Raw genomic sequence first — 18,840 nt, 5'->3', positions numbered from 1 at the left:
TCAGCAGTAGCTCAAGAGTGTGACATAGACAATGACAAGGAAGTAGCCTCCTGGAGACTATAGAAAACATGATTATAGATCGCCACAAGTAGCTATAGTCCAACTCCTGCCAACATGGATGTACATACTAGCAGGGTCCAGAAAGACGGTCCACTGGTCAAGAACGCACGCTGTTCCTACAGAGGATATGAGCTCATGTATCAACTCCTACAAAGGGCAACCCACAAATGACTGTAATTCCAGTTCCAAAGGATCCAAGACTGTTTCTGACTTTCATGGGCACTGCACTCAGGTTTATAAGCCCACACTCCAACATACACATAATAATTAAATGTAAATTTCTTTAATAAGATACATACAAGGATTAAATGACTGAAGCACGCAGGACTGACAAGAGAAAACAAAGAAAGAATCCAGCTGTAATTCAGATAAACAGATAGTTAAAGGTCATAGAAAAGTAAATGATGTTTCAAATAATAATGTAAATACTGCTTTGAACAAAATCTTTAAAATTTTATCTACCCTTTGTATGTTCTGTACATTAAAATTTTATATGCATAAGTTTCAGGAATTATGTAATCTCAGAACCAGCAGTTAGAAACTGTGATTGCTAAAAAGTTATAAACATTATAATTTCCAAAGAGTTTTTCTTCCTTACTGATGGAAGACAAGACAATTGATTCTAAAAGTGCTCAAATGAAGTTTAAAGAATGTGCATAATATAATATGCCTTCTTATTGCTTGCTGGAAAAACAAACAAAGGGAATTATGATTCATATGTACTCATATATAAATATAAAGGTCCTCCTGCACAAATGTTAACATGCATACAAGGGGGAATTATAAAGGGCAGAAAAAGGGAAGAAATAGGTGTGACTTAAGAAAGAGAAAGGAAAAGAAAGAATGAAAAAAGAGAAATACAAAATAAAATAAAATTTATATATCATTATAGAATCATGATGTAGCTCTCTCCATTCTAAGATTAAAAAACATAATTTATATTCTCTATAAAGCCATTTATAGTGAAACACGTAACTGTTAAAAACACACATTATCCCCAGTTTCTCAGAATTTTTTTGTTTCATTACATGAATAATATGAAATCAATGAATAAAAATATTAGTAAAAAATTATTTAGGTGTGTGTGCGTGTGTGTGGCTATGAGGGAGAAAGGATGTTTTCATGAACTAACTTCCTCACAGTCTCCTTTACATCTTTATTACTTAGACTGTAAATAACAGGATTGAGCATAGGGATGACCATGCTATAAAACACAGTGACTATCTTGACAAGAAGCAGTGAACTCTTGGACTTGAGCACACAGTGAAGAAGGAGAATGATTCCGTGGCAGAAGGAGATAGCAGTCAGGTGGGGTGCACAGGTAGACAAGGGTTTTTGGAGTGCTCCTTTAGTAGGAATCTTGATGACAGTGACAAAAATAACAATATAGGAGACAAAGATGATCAGGAGACTACAAATCTCATTCAACATACAAACTAATAAGCATGCCAGCTGGCTGAAGGAAGAATCAAAACAGGCGGCTGAGAGGATGGCAGAGTACTCACAACAAAAGTGGTTAATGATGGTAGATCTACAGTAAGATAGTGCCAGAAGAAAATATGTGAGTTCGAGGGCACAGAGCCCACCCCAGAGGTAAATTATGCTTACAAGGAAAGTACAGAGCCTATGAGACATGGCCACAGTATAGAGCAGAGGGTTACAAATGGCTACAAAGCGATCGTAGGCCGTCACTGCTAACATGAAAGTTTGGGCAACCACACAAGCACAGCCAAAGTAAAACTGGACTATGCATTCTTTGATGGACATAGATCTGTCTGTCGTTATCAAAAGGTCTAAGAGTTTGGGCACAATCACTGTGGTGTAACAAAGATCAATGAAGGATAAATGACTGAGGAAAAGGTACATGGGAGTGTGGAGTTTGGCATTGATCCTGATAACCAAAATCATACCCAGCTTTTCCAAAACAGTGATAGTGTATATGATCAAAAACACCAGGAACAAAGGCACTTGTAAGTTCGGATACTCTGAGTATCCCAAGAAGACAAATAAGACTCCAGTACTCTGGTTTCTTGAGTGATGCATTTGGATCCTATTGGAGAAAATCAGAAAATTCATTCCAGGCAGCAGGATACAGTGGAAGATGTTTAAAGTATGAAGGGAGAGAGAAGAATATACCTTAATTCATGCTATAGCATACACCAACTGGTATTTGAAAAGAACATAGTGTGACTTTGAATCACAGTTTTTTTATACACATAGGTTTCTTATATCAGTCGAAAATAAACATTACCTCATTTAATATACAACAAGAAGTCATGAACAACCCTGTGTAAACACTTTAGTGTTATCACCTAGGGATAGTCAACACTCTAAGCTGGATATAAATCCCATTTCACCATCTAAGTTTTTAGGACACCATTTCTGATAATTCTGTTACTAGAGAAGAGCTTGTAAACAAGGCTCTTACTATACAGATGTGTGCAATGGCTTTAGATTTCTAAAAAAATTCTTCTTAAATAATGGTTGGTATTTTTATGAAAAAATGTAAACATTGTCCTATTAAATTGTATGGTGTTTGAGATTTAGTGTCTATTTCTGTTTTTGTCTTCCTGTTTCTATATTCTAAGATATAAAATGCCTCTATTAGTAGTTATGAACATTAAAATATTTACTAAAAGAAAAGGAATATCCGGGTTTCGTGTGCATGTTGGTAAAATGACATGCATGGAAAGGAATACAATATAAAATCTCAAATTCTTTTGAAGTACAATGGGACTGAACGAGCACGTGATCCAACCAGATTCTCTGAATGTGGCCGGATTCTCTGAATGTGGCTGGCCCGGAGTCTTTCTGAAAAGCCATTGACAATGACACTGGGACTTGTTTCCTCTGCATATACTGGATTTTGGGGAACCAGTCTGTTTGGATTCTCACCTTCCTGGATCTGGAAAGAGGGGGAGGAGCTTGAACTTCCCACAGGGCAGGAAACCCTGTCTGCCCTTAGGGACGAAGAGGGAGGAGGAAGGGGAGTGGGGGGAGTGGGAGGGTGTTGGGAGGTGGGGCAGAAATGGAAACTTTTATAATTTAATAAAATTACTAAAAAAAGACAAACAAACAAAAAAACCAAAACAAACAAACAAAAAAAACCAAAAAAAAAGGCCATGCGTGGAAAGGAATACAATATAAAATCTCAAATTCGTTTGAAGTAAAATGATATAAACATAATGTAAAAAGTACAGAAATTTGCAAATGAATTTAGCATCACAGTCATGATTTTATGAACTGGGACATGAAACATAAATAAAATTTAGCATACACTCTAATATTCAACACTCCACAGAATCCTTTAATAAAAGACAAGATTATAAAGTCAGTTCTTTTCCAGTACTGACTCATCTTACACAAAAACATCAGTACAAAGGGTAGAGAGTCACATCTTTTGTCTCCTCCATTGTTTATTTTGTCGAACAGATAATTAAATAATTAAAATGTTAATTTTTAGTACAAAAATTTAATTTATGTAATTTAGGCAAATGTTGTTTTGCAAGACAGAGGTCTAATATAAATCATCATTTTTTACAATGAAAACCAAAAGTTCTTGATTTATCTTTTCTATATCAAGCCATATGCACTGGTTATTCTATTCCGTGTTTCGTAGGTTTAATTTCCCTTCTGCAGGATTTTATACATGTCTGGTTTCTCTACACTGAGAATGCCAATACAGAGATTCACTTTTAATGGGGTATCTCATACAGTATTTTATAGTCGAGAACAAATTAGTTTTGTCCAATCATTTCTAATCTTGAATACTTAGATTACTTAACATTTTCTAGCAAACCTAAATCTCTAAAATAAGGTTACAGACTCTTTGGCCTATTTTTAAATTCTTAAAAGTTTATAGTATTCTGTTTGAAATTTGACCTTTAGAAGTAAATATCTGCTTCCTCATAGAAACATTCTTATAAGCAAATATGAAAAACAGTAGTACTCTGTACTCTTCCATATATACGACTTTCCTTGTATTTCTGATAATTGAAACTCGGGTACAGTAATACTACATTTTCAATAGTACACATTATAGGTTTTCAATATGTGCTTTACCCTTATTAATATTTAAGATGTAATGCAATTTTGGCTTCAAAAATTTCTGAAATGTCTCTCCTTTCTCTTTGCAATAATTTGATGTTTAAGTGAATTGAACATTCTCCCAATTAATAACTATGTCCCAGTATTGTGAACAACAGGGCTTGCTACTCAAGTCTTAATAACAGGCCACTTACTGATTCTTTTGAATATACAGATGTGATGTCAGTAAGAATGTTGACAGAATTCGGTCAGCATATGTTGAAATTCTGTTTAAACAAACTATTCATATGTGGCTCCAACAAGTTATGGAAGGTCTATTGCCCTTGGACATGAAAACATAATGAGTAATTATTAACTAACAGTATTGGTGTCACTGTCATTGTTATCATATAACTTATATAAGTTACTTTTAGAGCAATAAATACTTTCTGACACATATCAGTGAATGTCCACAAAATATAAGCTGTTCTTTCCTGCTATTTCATGGTTTCTTGAGTTTACTTAAGATTTATAATACATAAAAAGCAAATATATAATTACCATTAATATTTTGTAAATTATGACTTGTGTAACTAAATGAGAAACCATGAATGGAAACACTCTGACAAAGATACACTAGAAGCGGTGTTCTTCCTTGATCTTATTATGATTACTATTAAGCTTTCAGATTTAGGTTCCTGCAGTTTCCCAAACTATCACACATTGTTTGCATCTTCTTTTTTGTTACAGGTTAGGTGAAATAGAAGAATCATTCAACATGCACTCATGTGTGGATTCTCACTTCATTGCATTTAAACTTATCAAATTACCAGTGTCTCAACAAGAGCATTTTTATGTACATGCTACCTACTTATTGTCAAAATTAAATGTTTAATTAATATTATTTTAATTCTACAATGTCTATTACACATTCAATACACTAATAAAATTCAAACATGAACTCAAGTCAAGGTTTTTACTAATATAATAAGTAGTTCAGTACCTTGCATTATGAATCTCAGGTGAATCTTATGTTGTCACGGAGCTCTTTCCCTAAGAAAAATATAGTTTCAACTTAGAGTCTCTCACATCTGAATCATGATATGACATGTTAATTAGCTAACCACCCAAAACCATACTCCCTCTGTAGGTTCATTAATTGAAGGTTTTTTGATCAATTCCATAAATTACAAAAAAATTATAAAACTTTGATTAAAGACATCAATCTAATATGGAATTAAGCTATAATGGTTCCATTTTCAAAATATGCCAGGAGAAGAGCCAAGAAAATTTATTTATTACTAAAAGGATAATGTTCAGCTTAAAAATTCTTACAGTGTGAGTAAGACTCAGAAACCAAATATGACAGTCAAAGATTGTGTTTTAACTCTCAAAGCATGGCCCCAGGGAATCAAACCACAGAAATCTTGAGAAAGTTTACCATGAACTAGAAACAAACTGTTTCCCAATTATGAGTATAATTAACTGAAATCACCAAATTATATGGGACAGTAAATAGGTTTGTAATCATTAGTAGAAAATTACATCAAACTTACAGCAACAAAAGTGCAATTCAAAATAGTATGAATTTATTGTTGAAAATATTACATTTCCAAAAATTATATCTTGTTTATCAGCTTGCATTTCTAAATAAGTTAATAACAGACTTTCTGTAGCATTATTTTGTTGGGAGCCACCTGGAGGCACAGGTGGTCCTGCAGTTTGGAGGTAGCCACGTGGGGCTGAGCAACCCTGCCTGCACCCTTGCCTGCACATGCTCAGACCAGCAGAATGGCATTAACCAATCAGGACAGCGTTCAAGCTGCTCCGCCGTTTAAAAGCAGCTGCCTCGGGGCCCAACGCTCTCTCTCTAAGCTTTCTCTCGTCCCTGCTCTATCGTCCCTTCCCCCGATTTTCCTCAAGGAAATGCTCCAAATAAAGATGTGACCAGAGAAGGAATTCTCGTTTTTGGTGGCGTTCATTCCTGCTGGACAGGATGGCGCCCCGCAACTGGTGCTCGAAACTCCGGGACGCTGAGGGACCCTGACAACTACGCCGGGGGACCCTGAGAAAGCCCGGGAGAAAAAGCCAAGATCAGACACCAGCACAGAGAGCCTTGAATTTCAGAACTCTGAGAACATGGAGCGGTGAGTGACGTCGGTTAAAATCCCCAGAAAGGGGAGGAAAAGAAATGTAAAAAGGAATTTCAAAGGATAGGCCTAAAATAGAAAAAAAAAAATACAAAAAAAAATCAAAGTTAAGGTATCTGAAAAAAGGTACAAAAAGCAACGGGGAAGAAAAATCCCTTAAGTTCAGTGCAGGAGGAATGTAAACAGCAGCAAAAAAGGCGAGGTAACTAAGGCGGGACTTTGAGGACGATGGGGTACGGGAGACCGCGGCTTCCGCTCCCTCTCCGTCCACCTGCGTACTCGCTGATAGAGACTGGAGGCAACAGTCTCGTAGGGAGGCAAACTTGATCACTGCCTTCCCTGTTCTTAAAGAGCCACAGAGCTTTTGGAGGTGATTTTCGCCTAATTTTGATAAGAGAGCTCAGTCTCTGGCTCTCACGTACAAAAAACTTTAATTTTTTGACTGAGAAAGACAAGCTGCTTGATCGTGCTGAGAGTGCTGGCGGCAGCCGGCCCGCCTTTGAGCGGTAATGCCTGATTAGAAACACGGAAGTGGGCCAGGCACGGTGGTGCACACCTGTGATCCCAGCTACTCAGGAGGGAGACGCAACCGGTTGCTGGCGGGGAGTTTGCTGGGGGCCTACGGAAAGCCAGATCGCCATGGCGACGGGCAGGCTAAAGTCCGTGTGACATCAGAGGCTATATGTCCCGGCCTTCTGGCGGGGCTATGGTTTTTGGAGGACTTTTTCAGCACCTGAGCGGACTCGCCTGACTGAGGCGAAAGCTGCGTGGTGAGCAGCGGCGCCATAGAAAGCAGAGAGGAGCTGAATCGGCTCTGCGGAAAAACTGTGTTTCCATAGCAACATGGGCGAGCGGGGAGGTGAGTTCCCAGAGAATGGGGCTCTGCGCGCGGGCGGACCGGGCAGGAGAAGCCCCTCCACGGGTGGGCGGATGCCCCCCCTCGCCGGAGCTTGGAAAAGGCTCACAGCCGGCGGTGCGAATTCAATGCCTGAGGTGAGGCTGAGGTACAGTTCGCAGTTACGGGATAACCGGCGAGCCCGCGCACGGCCCGGGGCGGAGCCATGCCTTTGGGCCATGCGGAGCGCGCCACGGTGGGCCGCGCCTCAGAGGCGGAGCCGCCGCTGTCCGCTGCTGCCGCCGCCCTCAGCCAAGGTCGCCAAAAATTCAGTCAGATAAAAACATTTGTCGCCAAAAATTCAGTCAGATAAAAACATTTATCCCCTAAACAACGTCCCTTCGTCAGCAGGAAGTAGCCAGATCGATGCTACGCCCATTCTCCCTTAAAGAACTGGTCGTGATTATCATAATAAAGGCATGTTTACCTGGTTACCGTATCCTAGGTAACAAAGAAAGGCGGACCTTTTGCCTGAGGCACCTGGTGAGATAAACAATGCTACCTAGACGTTTTTCCATCTGAATGGGGGAGCTGGAGAGATGGCTCAGAGGTTAAGAGCACTGATTGCTCTTCCAAAGGTCCTAAGTTCAATTCCCAGTGACAACTGCTTTGGTTTTTAAACAATAGAGGGGGACTACACTACCAGTGACAGCTTCCCCCAGAGAAAGGATTTCTCTTGCATTCTATACACTTAATTTTTAATTCAAAATTTTGCTGGTACAGGCAAACAAGATTTGCTTTTTGAAACAGAGACCTGCAGATCTCTAAGTTCAAAACCAGCCTACTTCCAGTACTGATTGTGCTGAATTTTTACACTGAGAGTTTTTAATACTCTTAAATGTTAATTTGGGAGGAGAGTTTTGTTTATGTTTTTCTAGGAATGCTGACATACATCTGGATGCCAGCGAGACCGACCAGAGAGATAAAGAAGACGACCCAGTGGATGCTGAGTGTCCTGCTGTGGAAGATTCGTGCGGAGACAGCAGAGATGACCTTCTGGGCGGTGTCAAGAGCAGCTGTTTCACACCATCGACTTGAGCAACACCCTGTGCAACCTCTTATCTCTTACTCTATTTTGCCTTTTCCTTCCTTAGGAATGGGTGGGAGCAGAGATATCCTTGGCATGCTGCGTCTAGGTGGGGACCAGATTGGAAAATAGTTTTGCCTTATTGCTCTTAAAGACAATAATTAGGGGGAGATGTTGGGAGCCACCTGGAGGCACAGGTGGTCCTGCAGTTTGGAGGTAGCCACGTGGGGCTGAGCAACCCTGCCTGCACCCTTGCCTGCACATGCTCAGACCAGCAGAATGGCATTAACCAATCAGGACAGCGTTCAAGCTGCTCCGCCGTTTAAAAGCAGCTGCCTCGGGGCCCAACGCTCTCTCTCTAAGCTTTCTCTCGTCCCTGCTCTATCGTCCCTTCCCCCGATTTTCCTCAAGGAAATGCTCCAAATAAAGATGTGACCAGAGAAGGAATTCTCGTTTTTGGTGGCGTTCATTCCTGCTGGACAGGATGGCGCCCCGCATTATTTGTCTTTTAATATCTCATTTTAAGTAAATTGCTAATTTTACAATAAAGCTGATTATACATATACATACTTATTGTCAATTGATAGATGTGTTAATATTTGAGGATTTACTGAGTTGTAATATTACAGAAGCACTTTAAGGGGGTATCCTTAAAATTTGTTGTTATTTATAATGATTTTAGGCATAGTAATCCAAATCTTATTTTATTAAAGCATTACCAAACTGTGTGTCTTGCATTAAACTCTTACCACACTTAAAACTTGAAGTTAAGACATTTCAGCAGACTGAAAGTAAAGTGTTGCCACCTGTCTACTAATTTTGCCAAAAGGAAGTCAATTGGATTTCAAATTATCACTTACTTGAGTATATTTTTTCATTTATTCTATCCCATTTGATAAGGTATTGTCTTATATGAGATTGATGGTCGAGTTTTTCTTTTCTTATTTATTTCCCCTCCCTCCTCTCCCACCAATTTCTCTCTTCTCTCCTTTGCGACTCTCACCTCTACTTCTCCTCCATATCTGTTAAGAAAAGGGCAGACTTCCCACTGATATCAACAAAACATGGCATTTCAGGATGTGGTAAATCTAAGAACCTTCCCATGTATTAAAGCTGGACAAGGCAACTCAGTGTGAGGAATAGTATCCCAAAAACTAGGAAAGGAGACAGAAACAGCCCCTCTTCTTACTGTTAGGAGCCCCGGAAGATCAAGCTGCATAAGAGTCACTTATATGCAGAGGACCTAGCTTAGTCCCATGCAAACTTCTTAGATGTCCGTTCAGTTTGGGTAAGATCTATGAGCCCAGGTTAGTTGGTTCTGTGGATTTTCTTATGGTATCCTTGACCTCTCTGCTTCCTGCAATCCTTCCTCTCTTTAGCAGGTTTGCCTAAACTCAACCTAATGTATGAGTGAGGGGAGGGAAACTCGGTCTCTGTTTCCACTCCTACCTGGATGAAACCTCTCTGATGACTATTGGGCTAATACTGGGCTAAGCACGGATCTATGAGTTCAGCAGAACATTGTTAGGCACAGGTGAAAGCACAGGTGGAGAATGCTTTTTGGAGTGCTCCTTTAGTAAGAATTTTGATGACAATGACAAAGATAACAATAAGTTAGTATTCTTGCTCTCAAGTTTGGTGTCTCTTTTGTGCGGCTTGAATCTTTGCATGCTGTTTGATCCTGTAATGCGCCCATATGCCTTACTTATTCATTTTCTCAGCTACAGAACAATAAATGAAATCAATACATTTGCAAATTAAATACTTGCCTTATATATGTATGTTAAAGTTAAAATATAAACTTATTTTTGACTCTTACTAAATCTTTCCCAAGATTCAGTTCTATTCTTTTATATTATATTATAATAAAAATAGAAATAAAAATAAAAATAGAATTTCTATTAAAATAGAAATTTTTAAATAAAGTCAAAAAATAATAGAAAAAAGAAAATAAAAATGGGCTGAACACTGAACTTCACAGCAATAAGATATATTATTCTAGTGACCCTGAAACTAGAAATATTGAGACTGTATTCACCTAGGAATTTCTTATTTTTTTATACTGTCAGAAAACAAAAGAGCTTGTATATTTCAGTCAGTAGAGCATCAGACTTTTAATCTGAGGGTCCAGGGTTCAAGTCCCTGTTACGGTGGAAAGTAGTCATTTGTCGGGTGGTGGTGGCACTTGCCTTTAATCCTAGCACTTGGGAGGGAGAGGCAGGTGGATCGTTGTGAGTTCGAGGCCAGATTGGTCTACAAGAGCTAGTTATAGGACAGGCTCCAAAGCTACAGAGAAACCCTGTCTCAAAAAAAAAAAAAAAAAACGAAAAAAAAGAGAAAAGTAAAAGAAAACAATTGCCACCCCACATTACCACTTGATGTTGACTGAAATTCAGATCTCAAGATGACTGTAATCAGGTGCTCTACTAATATTCTAAATTCAAAACTGCATAAAAATTTCCATATGAACAGTATATGCATAACTTCATGTTTTTCTAATAAAACTGATCTTTGATTTTTCAATAATTTTCTTACCTTGTTCAATCTGAAAAGGATCCAGAAATCTATGCATCATGGCTCCTAATGAAGAGTTTCAGACAATTTTTTGAATTTTTTTAAGGTTTTATTATCTTTCTGGTGTTGATAAAGCACTTAGATTTAAGTCTTTAAATCTCTCTGTGTATCTAACTGCCTCCCTGTCTATCTATAAATGCATCTTAGAAAGGACAATAAGTAATGATTATCAGTAATTATGAACCATAAAATATGCAAATATTAAGGAAACTGAGTTTTATAATGACAGCAATTTATCGTGACATTGTTATTAGTCCTTGAAGTCTATTACATTATCATATGTAAACATATTAGTCTTACTGAGCTTCACAAATTAGTCAGGAATCACAAAAAGAGATTGGGGATACAAGGATCATACCTAAATATAATAAAAGCTATTTACTGCAAGCCGACAGCTAACATCAAACTGAATGGAGAGAAACTCAAAGCCATTCCATTGAAATCAGGAACACGACAAGGCTGTCCACTCTCACCATACCTCTTCAATATAGTACTTGAAGTTCTAGCAATAGCAATACGACAACATAAGGGGATCAAGAAGATTCGAATTGGAAAGGAAGAAGTTAAACTCTCGTTATTTGCAGACGATATGACAGTATACATGAGTGACCCCAAAAACTCTACCAAAGAACTCCTACAGCTGATAAACACCTTTAGTAATGTAGCGGGATATAAGATCAACTCCAAAAAATCAGTTGCCGGGGCTGGAGAGATGGCTCAGAGGTTAAGAGCATTGCCTGCTCTTCCAAAGGTCCTGAGTTCAATTCCCAGCAACCACATGGTGGCTCACAACCATCTGTAATGGGGGTCTGGTGTCCTCTTCTGGCCTGCAGGCATATACACAGACAGAATATTGTATACATAAAAAATAAATAAATATTTAAAAAAAAATCAGTTGCCCTCCTATACACAAAGGATAAAGAAGCAGGGAGGGAAATCAGAGAAACTTCACCTTTCACGATAGCCACAAATAGCATAAAATATCTTGGGATAACTCTGACCAAGGAAGTGAAAGACCTATTTGACAAGAACTTTAAATCTTTGAAGAAAGAAATTGAGGAGGATACCAGAAAATGGAAAGATCTCCCCTGCTCTTGGATTGGGAGGATCAACATAGTAAAAATGGTAATTCTACCAAAAGCAATCTATAGATTCAATGCAATCCCCATCAAAATCCCATCAAACTTCTTCACAGACCTTGAGAGAATAATAATCAAGTTTATATGGAAAAACAAAAATCCCAGGATAGCCAAAACAATCTTATATAATAAAGGAACTCCTGGAGGTATAACCATCCCTGACTTCAAACTCTATTACACAGCTACAGTATTGAAAACAGCTTGCTACTGGCATAAGAACAGAGAAGTTGACCTATGGAATCGAATAGAAGACCCAGATATTAACCCACAAAACTATGAACACTTGATTTTCGACAAGGGAGCTAAAGGTATGCAATGGAAGAAGGAAAGCATCTTTAACAAATGGTGCTGGCCTGACTGGATGTCAACCTGTAGAAGAATGAAAGTAGATCCATATCTATCACCATGCACAAAACTCAAGTCCAAATGGATTAAAGACCTCAACATTAATCCGACCACTTTGAACCTGATAGAAGAGAAAGTGGGAAGTAGTCTACAAGATATAGGCACAGGAGACCACTTCCTAAGTAGGACCCCAGCAGCACAGACAATAAGAGAATCAATGAATAAATGGGACCTCCTGAAACTGAGAAGCTTCTGTAAAGCAAAGGACACCGTCAGTAAGACAAAAAGGCTACCTTCTGACTGGGAGAAGATCTTCACCAACCCCTCATCAGACAAAGGCCTGATCTCCAAAATATACAAAGAACTCAAGAAACTAGACACTAAAACTCTAATTAACCCAATTAAAAATGGGGTGCTGATCTGAACAGAGAATTCTCAACAGAAGAACTTCGAATGGCCAAAAGACACTTAAGGTCATGCTCAACATCCTTAGCGATCAGGGAAATGCAAATCGAAACAACTATGAGATACCATTTTACACCGGTCAGGTTAGCTAAAGTCAAAAACACCAATGATAGCATATGCTGGAGAGGATGTGGAGAAAGGGGAACTCTCATCCATTGTTGGTGGGAATGCAAACTTGTGCAGCCACTGTGGTAATCAGTGTGGCGGTTTCAAAAGAAACTGGGAGTCAATCTCCCTCAAGACCCAGCAATTCCACTCTTGGAAATATACCCAAGAGATGCCCTATCATACCACAAAAGCATTTGTTCAACTATGTTCATAGCAGCACTATTTGTAATAGCCAGAACCTGGAAACAACCTAGGTGCCCCTCAATAGAATAATGGTTAAAAAAGGTGTGGAACATATATACATTAGAGTTTTACACAGCGGCAAAAAACAATGACATCTTGAATTTTGCATGCAAATTGATGGACATAGAAAACGCTTTATTGAGTGAGGTAACCAGACCCAAAAAGAGGAACACGGTATGTATTCATTCATAAGTGGATTCTAGCCATAATTAAAGGTCTTTGAGCCTATTATTCATGATCCTAGAGAAGCTAAATAAGAAGGTGAACCTGAAGAAAATCATGTAGTTATCCTCCTGGAGATTGGAAGTAGACAAGCGTGCAAGGCAACCTCGGTTGCATGGGGGTTGGGGAATTGTTGGAAGGGGAGAAGGTTAGAGAGAAGGGAGTAGGGGAGGAATGGGGAAAGCTAGGGGGATTGGGATGGGGGAGGGAGGAAGGATGGGTATGTGATCAGGGAAGTATATATCTCAACTAAGGGAGTCATTTTAGGGTTTACAAGAGACTTGATTATAAAGGGGATCCCAGGTCCAAGGAGAGATCCCCAGATTGTTCTCTGGACAGAGGAAAGGGTGCCTGAACCGGCCTTGGCCCATAACCATACTGATGAATATTTTGCATATCACCACAGAACCTTCATCTGGCGATGGATGGAGATTGAGACAGAGACCCACATTGGAACACTGGACTTAACTCCCTAGGTCCAAATGAGAAGCAGAAGGAAAGAGAACGTGAGCAAAGAAGGTAAGACCAGAGGGAACCTTCACCCGTTGATGGATGGAGATTGAGACAGAGACCCACATTGGAGCACTGGACTGAGTCCTCAAGGTCTAAATGAGGAGCAGAAGGAGAGAGAACATGAACAAGAAAGGCAGGACCATGAGGAGTGCGTTCACCCACTGATACAAGGGGACTGATCTAATGAGAGTTCACCAAGGCCAGTAGGACCGGGACTGAACGAGCACGTGATCCAACCAGATTCTCTGAATGTGGCCGGATTCTCTGAATGTGGCTGGCACGGGGTCTTTCTGAAAAGCCATTGACAATGTCACTGGGACTTGTTTCCTCTGCATATACTGGATTTTTGGGATCCAGTCTGTTTGGATGCTCACCTTCCTGGACCTGGAGGGAGGGGGGAGGAACTTGAACTTCCCACAGGGCAGGAAACCCTGAATGCTCTTAGGGATGGAGAGGGAGGACGAGAAGGAGTGGGGGGAGTGGGAGGGTGTTGGGAGGAGGGGTGGAAATGGAAACTTTTATAAATTAATAAACTTTAATTTTATTAATTAAATAAAATAAATTTAATTAATTATAAATTAATAAATAAAAAAGAATGTTACCTACTGAAAAAAATAAATAAAATTAAAAAATGGATAATTCTACCACATTTAATATTAACTTGTAGTCTTCATTGAAATCCATGTCAACTTTGAAGATCAACTGAAATATTTAACATTGTATAAATTCTTGATAAAAAAGACAATAATGTAAGAGGGCAATTTTCAAAGGATCTTCCTGGAAAATTCCTCCAGGCCAATACCAAGGTCAATGGTAGGTGCTGTCTTTTAAACATCTGTTGCCTTAGGCCAGAGAGGAACAGAAGAGTCCTCTGAAAAAGACTTAATTTAAATGGCTTCAACTTGGAAAAGTCAGACTATCATATATAAAACACCATTACTACATAGGCAGCTATAACAGTCTGTCAGAACAACAGATGAAGTTCATCTTGAGGTTCATTAAAATTGAAGATACAGAAGAACTCAGTACATCTCTAGCAGTTTAAGTCGCTGAGAATAGGTATACTGTGACCCTTGATTTTATATCTGTTTTGTTTTGATTTCTTCCGTGTGCCTTTTTTTGTTGAAGTTCATATTGACATTGTTGCTATCATTTCTTTATTGGTTGTTAAGTGCAGACTGGCAAGTACTGAAAACATATACAAACAACAAAAAGAGACTTAGCAAGTTGTGTTTATGTATTTGTACACACACAAACACACACACACACACACACACTTCTGGCTCCAAGAACACAGATTGAGGTCAAATAAAAGGTTTTGAAAATACAGTCCTTTTTTTTTTTTAACTTTGTAACACTTCTCAGTCAGGAAATGGTAGATACTAACATGTTTTTGTTCTGTACCTTGCTTTAAAATCTACAACTGTCTTTAAAATTATCTGGGTTCGAATATAAATATGTACACATCTATCGCCTGACTGTAAAAATAATTGAGAGTGCTATTTAATTACACTTACAGTCAGTCTTCCAAGTGACACAGCAAACATTCACCCAGGCAACAAGCATTTCATGACACCCATCTCTCTCTCCTAACTATAATTATGTCCTTAAAATTCTATCAAATATGAATGCAGTCACTTTTCTATCCAATCCCAGACCAACCTTCATGAAAACATCAGGGATTAATGCAGATATCAAAAATAAACTGTAATTATTTGCTTCTAATATGTATTAGAAAATTCCAATTACATAAAGCCCACTAAATGTCATCATTGTATATATTAACAAAATATTTCCTAAATATATGTAAAAATTCAGAATTAAAAAACTTTCCTAATATAATTATTAGATACTATTAATTTAATAAATAAGATTAGAATACAAACTCATTCAAATATTTTATGCTTGTAAGATATAATGTTTAATACCTTGTGTTATTTCCTACTTGGTGAGATGGATATAGCAGATACTCCTGTTTTAACAATATTTTTATGACATAAATGGAATATTTCAGAAACTTCCACATAAAATAAAAATGCGCTAATATGTAAGGTTTAACTAATAATTCATTGGAAACTAGGCAAACTTAAGCAAATTCACAGGACTACTTACTGATGGATTTTACTCTATTAGGTAAATTATTAAGTTATTAAAATATACACTTTTTTCCAGTTTGCCCATACTTATCCTGTCAGAGAAAGTTTCTTGCAAATTGGTAGCCCCTAAGAAAGCAAAGAAATCTGATTTCTTCCCATTATAAAAGAAAGCCTTTTCACAGAATGTCTCTGAAGGGAAGCCAGACTAAGAGGCCAAATTTAGGTGCTATGTTTTACAATAACTGCATAGTCAGGAGGGAATAAAACCCCTCGGTACTTGGGGTATACATGTGAACTGAAAACAAAATTAAACCAAGTTTCATCATCCTAATTTAATCAATAATTACCTTAAAACATTAAGGCATAGGAGGAATTCAACCCACTGATAATCTGGCCTTAGGAAAATAAATTTTGTCAAGAAAAACCATCCAGGCATTATTTTTTTTAAAGATTTATCTATATAACATTTCTTCCATGTCTGTCTGCCAGAAGAGGACGCCAGATCTCATTACAGATGGTTATGAGCCACCATGTGGGTGCTGGGAATTAAACTCAGGACCTCTGGAAGAGCAGTCAGTACTCTAAATCTCTGAGCCATCTCTCCAGCCCCCATCCAGGCATTATTAACATCTTTTTTTTTTTCCATTACTGAGCGCACTCAGAGAATTGAAATGCACCTTCCAGGTCTTCAAAACTCACCTGGACTCAGAACTTAGAATGTCAGGTTAGAGAACAGTCTGCGGGACATGGAGGACTGTGGAATATTCTTTACATTATATGAATACATGTTACTGTGATTAGTTTAATAAAGAAACTGACTGGCTCATAACATAATAACATAAGGTAGATGGGAAAACTAAACCGAGTATACTGAAGAAAAGAAAGGTAGAATCTGAGGAGACTCAGATAAAATCAAGATGAACATGCTGATCTGAAACTAGGACATATAGCTCCCAACAAGTAATTTTGGGATCACATTTTATATTAAGTAATGGTACAGGCTATTGTTTTAATATTCAACGTATATGCATTCTTATGTAGAATTTGTAGACATAGTAAACATAAATGTTAGCTTTTCTAATTTATTAAAGAATTTTTCTGAGGATGCATAACTCTCAACACAATTGCATCATTAATATAATTGAAGTGACTTTAGGGGGAAAAAAAGACAGTAAACATTCCTTCTTTAGGGTAAAAGAAAACGCATCAAAACCCAATTACAAATTTGTGCAAACAAATAAAGAGCTATCATATAGGCACACTGTTTGCTACTAGGGACTCTTTTGAGTGTATTGTGTCAATAAATTGGAAAACCTAGAAAAAATGGGTACATGACTCTACACTTAGAACTTTATTTCTTTTAATCATAAACACAAATTTTCATTAAACTTATAAAAAACAAAATTAAAGCAGTAACAAAGATTTTACCAAACTGAAAATAACAGGAAAAAATTTTCACTTTTAATTTTACTAAATTTGTGCAAATTTAGGAAGAGAGATATGGTAGTAATTACAATTTATAAGTTTGTTTGTTATTCCTCCTAATTTTGTAATATGGTAAGCCTTGATATTAAATGATGTAGGATGTCGTTCTGTACATGTGTTGTTTTTATTGGTTGATGAATAAAGCTCTTTTGACCAACAGTTTAGCAGAGCAAAGACAGGTAGGAAATCTGAACAGAAATATATAGAGAGAGTAGACAGAATCACAGAAACACCATGTAGCTTCTGAAGGAGACAATCTCCAAAATCTTACTGGTAGGCCACAGCTTCATGGTGATACATTGATTAAATGCATTAATTTAAGACTATAATAGCTAACTAGAAATATGCCTGAGTCATCGGCCAAGCAGTGTTTCAATTAAAATAGTTTCTGTGTGATTATTTGAATCTGGGCAGCTGGAAAACAAATGAGCATTCTCCAATTACAATTAAATTCAGAAAATAAATTAATAACAGTTGAGTATTGCTGGAGAGAGATTTTTGCTTCAAGGACAAATCTATATGAGTTGCCCTTGATATAGTAAATACAGTTTATTGTGTTTCTTAAAAGAAACCCTGATTAAATTCATTGTTTCAAACTACTTGATTGAAATTGCTTCTATTCTTGGTGCCCTATCATGGATGACAAGATACTTCATTCATATTTCTTCAGAACAAGTTCAGATGACAACATACACATTATGAAATATCATACTACAAAATATAAAAATAAACAGCTAATATGAGTCAATTAAAAAAAATTTCCATACAATTATCTGTTATGATGGCTTGAATAAGAATCACTTTCAAACGCTCACAGACTTAAATACTCGGTCAAAAGTCATTGGTACTATTTGAAAGGATTAGGAAGCATGGCATTGTTAGAGGAAGTGTGTCACTGGTAGTGTTCTTTGTGTTTGCAAGGACCTAAGCCAGGCCTAGTCCCTTTCTCTTCCTGTTGCCTGTTGATCCAGGTGTAGAACTCTCACCTACTTCTCCAGTACCATATTTCACTTCATGTGCCACGTTCCCACCATGATGACAACAGACTAAACTTCTGAAACTGTAAATTAGTCTCAATTAAATATTTTCCTTTAAAAACATTGCCATAATTATGGTGTCTCTTCACAGTAAAAGAACTCTGACTAAGACACATGTGAAGCCCAAATTTTAAAGTGAAGAAAGAAAAATATTTGAACTTACATAAATAAGGTACTTTTTTAGACAAACACAAAATTAATTGGTCAAAATGTATGAGAAGTACGAAAAAGTGGAGAAGCCTCAAAATCATCAGAAATGAAAGAGTAAACACATAATCTGATGCCAGAAAACTAAAACGAATTTGAAGTGAATTGCAAAAGAATTGCCAACACATTTTATAAACTGTAGGAAAAAGATGAATGCTTGTAAAACTGTACTCTTTCATGAATAAGCTATGAGAAGATGGGAGATACTAGTAAATATAAAAACTCAAGTGGGCAGAAAGCATCAGTTG

At 37.6% G+C, this 18,840-nt stretch overlaps 1 protein-coding gene and 1 pseudogene across 1 annotated transcript; one reads left to right on the top strand and one right to left on the bottom strand.

Moving 5' to 3' along the window:
• Positions 1–1,158: 1,158 nt before the first annotated feature.
• On the bottom strand, positions 1,159–2,136 carry LOC148122832 (olfactory receptor 1165-like). Its single transcript, XM_087898326.1, has one exon. It carries the CDS (start codon positions 2,134–2,136, stop codon positions 1,159–1,161), a length of 978 nt encoding a protein of 325 aa, XP_087754452.1.
• A 4,910-nt stretch (positions 2,137–7,046) lies between these two features.
• LOC148122831 (Nuclear RNase P) lies at positions 7,047–7,266 on the top strand (annotated as a pseudogene).
• The last annotated feature ends 11,574 nt before the right edge of the window (positions 7,267–18,840 follow it).

The sequence above is a fragment of the Myodes glareolus genome, chromosome 2 (genome assembly GCF_982192425.1).
Source record: "Myodes glareolus chromosome 2, mMyoGla1.1, whole genome shotgun sequence".
Classification (NCBI taxonomy): Eukaryota; Metazoa; Chordata; class Mammalia; order Rodentia; family Cricetidae; genus Myodes; species Myodes glareolus.
Note: the sequence above shows the minus strand (reverse complement) of the source record. Positions and strands in the feature narration are given on the sequence as shown.